Here is a 2787-nt window from a genome sequence, read left to right as displayed (position 1 = left end):
CCATCAGAATTTGTGACTATAGATGAAATGCTCGTAGCCTTTAGGAGTCATTGTCTCTTTAGGCATTATATCCCCAGCAAACCAACCAAATATGGCATCGAAATACATGCACTGTGTGATGCAAAAACATTCTATGTATGTAACTTGGAGATATATGCCGGAACACAGCCAGATGGGCCATTCAAGGCTGACAAGCAGTACAATTCATCACAGGCCGTGGTCACAAGACTTATTTCTGACATCTCTGGGTCTGCTAGAAATGTAACATTTGATAATTGGTATACCAGCTATCCACTAGTTGAATCACTACTTCGTAACCATAAGTTGACTGCTGTGGAGACCCTCAGAAAGAACAAGAGGGAGATTCCTTCAGAATTCTTGGTGACAAAGAATAAACCTCCTGTGGACAGCATGTTTGGATTTGGAGACAACCTTACATTAGTCTCATACATACCAAAGAGCAGGAGCAAGAAGAAAAGTGTGGTGCTCATTAGTAGCATGCACCATGATGACAAGATAGACGAAGCTATAGGTGATGACAAGAAACCTGAAATCATCACGTTATATAATTCAACCAAAGGAGGAGTAGATGTGGTCGACATGATGGTGGGTAAGTATAGCGTTTCCAGAAACAGCCGGCGTTGGCCTCTAACTGAGTTCTTTGCTCTCCTGAACATCGTCTGTGTAAATTCGTATGTCCTGTATGCTCACAACCCACAGAATAAACTCAAGCACCGCAAATTCATCAAGAAAGTATGCATGATGCTATTAGAGGACACTCTAAAGAGGAGCCTCCAGAACATCCGCCTGCCAAGAGGTCTCAGAATATAGATTGCAAGACTGTTCCCCGAACCTGCAGATGCGACAACCTCAACAAGCTCACAGGCATTACAATCACAAGCAAAGAGATGTGTATTTTGTGCCAGGTCAAAGGATCGAAAGGTGAAAACAGTATGTAGCAATTGCGGGAAACATGTTTGCAAGGATCACAGTAAGATGACTGTGAGTTGCATAGATTGCGAGAATACAGCAGTAAGTGGTGAATCAGAGTGAATGTAATGCTATGTAACATGCTGACATTGATTTTTTTTTTCAATTTCCATTCATGGAATTTTTTTTCTTTACTTGTGATAAAGAAACCATGTTTATGTTTACCCAGCAAATTTAATGCTATGTAATGAGCTAACATTTTGGTTTTTGTCATTTCAACTTATGGAAACATTTTGTGTTTACTTATGATAAAGAAACCATGTTTATGTTTATGTAATAAATTTCTAATAAGTTTAAATTCAACGAATAATTATATCGTTAGTTCAAGTTTCATTTTATGTAGTTTATAAGAGAGATTTGCCTATTTTGAATTCTGTTTAATGTTAATATTCATCATAAATATTAAAGTCACATAAAATGGTGTATCCTGTATGTATTTTTAAAATAAATGTGATCTGAATCTAAGTATTGCTAATTTTTCCTTAGTTTTATAATTTATTTTATTGTATTATTTTATATTAATGTCAACCAGCTACAAGCGATTCAAGCTGTTCAACAGGGATTGTAGATATATCCAGAACCAGCAGTATGACTATATTTTACATAATAGTAACATTATAAATATTTTTGTATTGGGGTGAGTAAATACCCCGGGGGAGTACTCATGTTTGGAAACACCAGCAAAGTAAACAAGGGTTAAGATATTTAACAAAACCAAATAAACTTAAGATTTTAATGATCCCTAGAATAAGGGAATCGGATATATTAAGCAATCATTCAGGTATTTCGTCAAGTGGTCATTCTTTTCTTTTAATCATTTTAATATTAAGAAATATTTTTGCTGTGTAAGCTATCAGACGATGATAATCTTGTAGTCATCAGACTTGATGTAGGTAACAGAGGTTTACAATAAAAAAAAAAAAATATGTCTAGATAGAGCCGGTTATTTTAAATGACAGGTCAAAATGTCCTCCTGCAATAGCTTACTTTCTGATATCCTCTGAAACATGAAGATACTAAGGGTAGGCTCCGGGTTGAGAGGGTGCTAATTGTAAAAATATTTGCCAAAAATACACTAATCAAGACAGGCTAATGAAATTTTGAGGCATTATTAGCACTATAATAAGGCATATCCTCTGTAAGTTTTATCATCCTACAGGGAAAATAAAGGATTTTATGAATAAAAATGTGAAAATTGGAGCTAGCGACTTAAAGTTGTTTGGTGACCAGTGAGAAACTAATGTCTTGAATTGAAATTCGCTCTGTAATTATGTTTGTTTATCCATATGGAACAAGCAGACCAAGTTTTATCAAAATCGAACAGTAAATAAGCACACAGAAAGAAAAAAACGAGGAGGTTAGGTTAGGTTAGGTAGTGATGGTGATGGAGGGATACCTAGAAATAAATATTCACCAAAAATTAAAATTTCGATTTAGGGAAAAAACCTTCTGTGTTTTTCTAGGTATTATGTCACTTAATGGCCTAAAACATCTAAATATTATATTACTTAAGGCATAAGAGCAGGACAAGCAAAGAAATACACCCCTCTCCCGAAAAAGAAAAAACGAGAAATATTTCTTTGCTTGTCCTGCTCTTATGCCTTAAGTAATATAATATTTAGATGTTTTAGGCCATTAAGTGACATAATACCTAGAAAAACACAGAAGGTTTTTTCCCTAAATCGAAATTTTAATTTTTGGTGAATATTTATTTCTAGGTATCCCTCCATCACCATCACTACCTAACCTAACCTAACCTCCTCGTTTTTTTCTTTCTGTGTGCTTATTTACTGTTCG

General features: G+C 34.9%; 1 protein-coding gene across 1 annotated transcript in view; it reads left to right on the top strand.

Annotated features, from left to right (window-relative positions):
• LOC137651535 (piggyBac transposable element-derived protein 4-like) overlaps window positions 1-831 on the top strand; it is a 1158-nt gene extending 327 nt beyond the window's left edge. The window contains exon 1 of the mRNA XM_068384763.1: window positions 1-831. This exon is cut by the window's left edge and continues 327 nt beyond it. Within this exon, the coding sequence (XP_068240864.1) occupies window positions 1-831 (831 nt within the window).
• Window positions 832-2787: the final 1956 nt, after the last annotated feature.

Source organism: Palaemon carinicauda, chromosome 13 (assembly GCF_036898095.1).
Source record: "Palaemon carinicauda isolate YSFRI2023 chromosome 13, ASM3689809v2, whole genome shotgun sequence".
NCBI classification, from domain to species: Eukaryota; Metazoa; Arthropoda; class Malacostraca; order Decapoda; family Palaemonidae; genus Palaemon; species Palaemon carinicauda.
The sequence above is the reverse complement of the archived record's forward strand: the minus strand, read 5'-3'. Positions and strand labels throughout refer to the sequence as shown.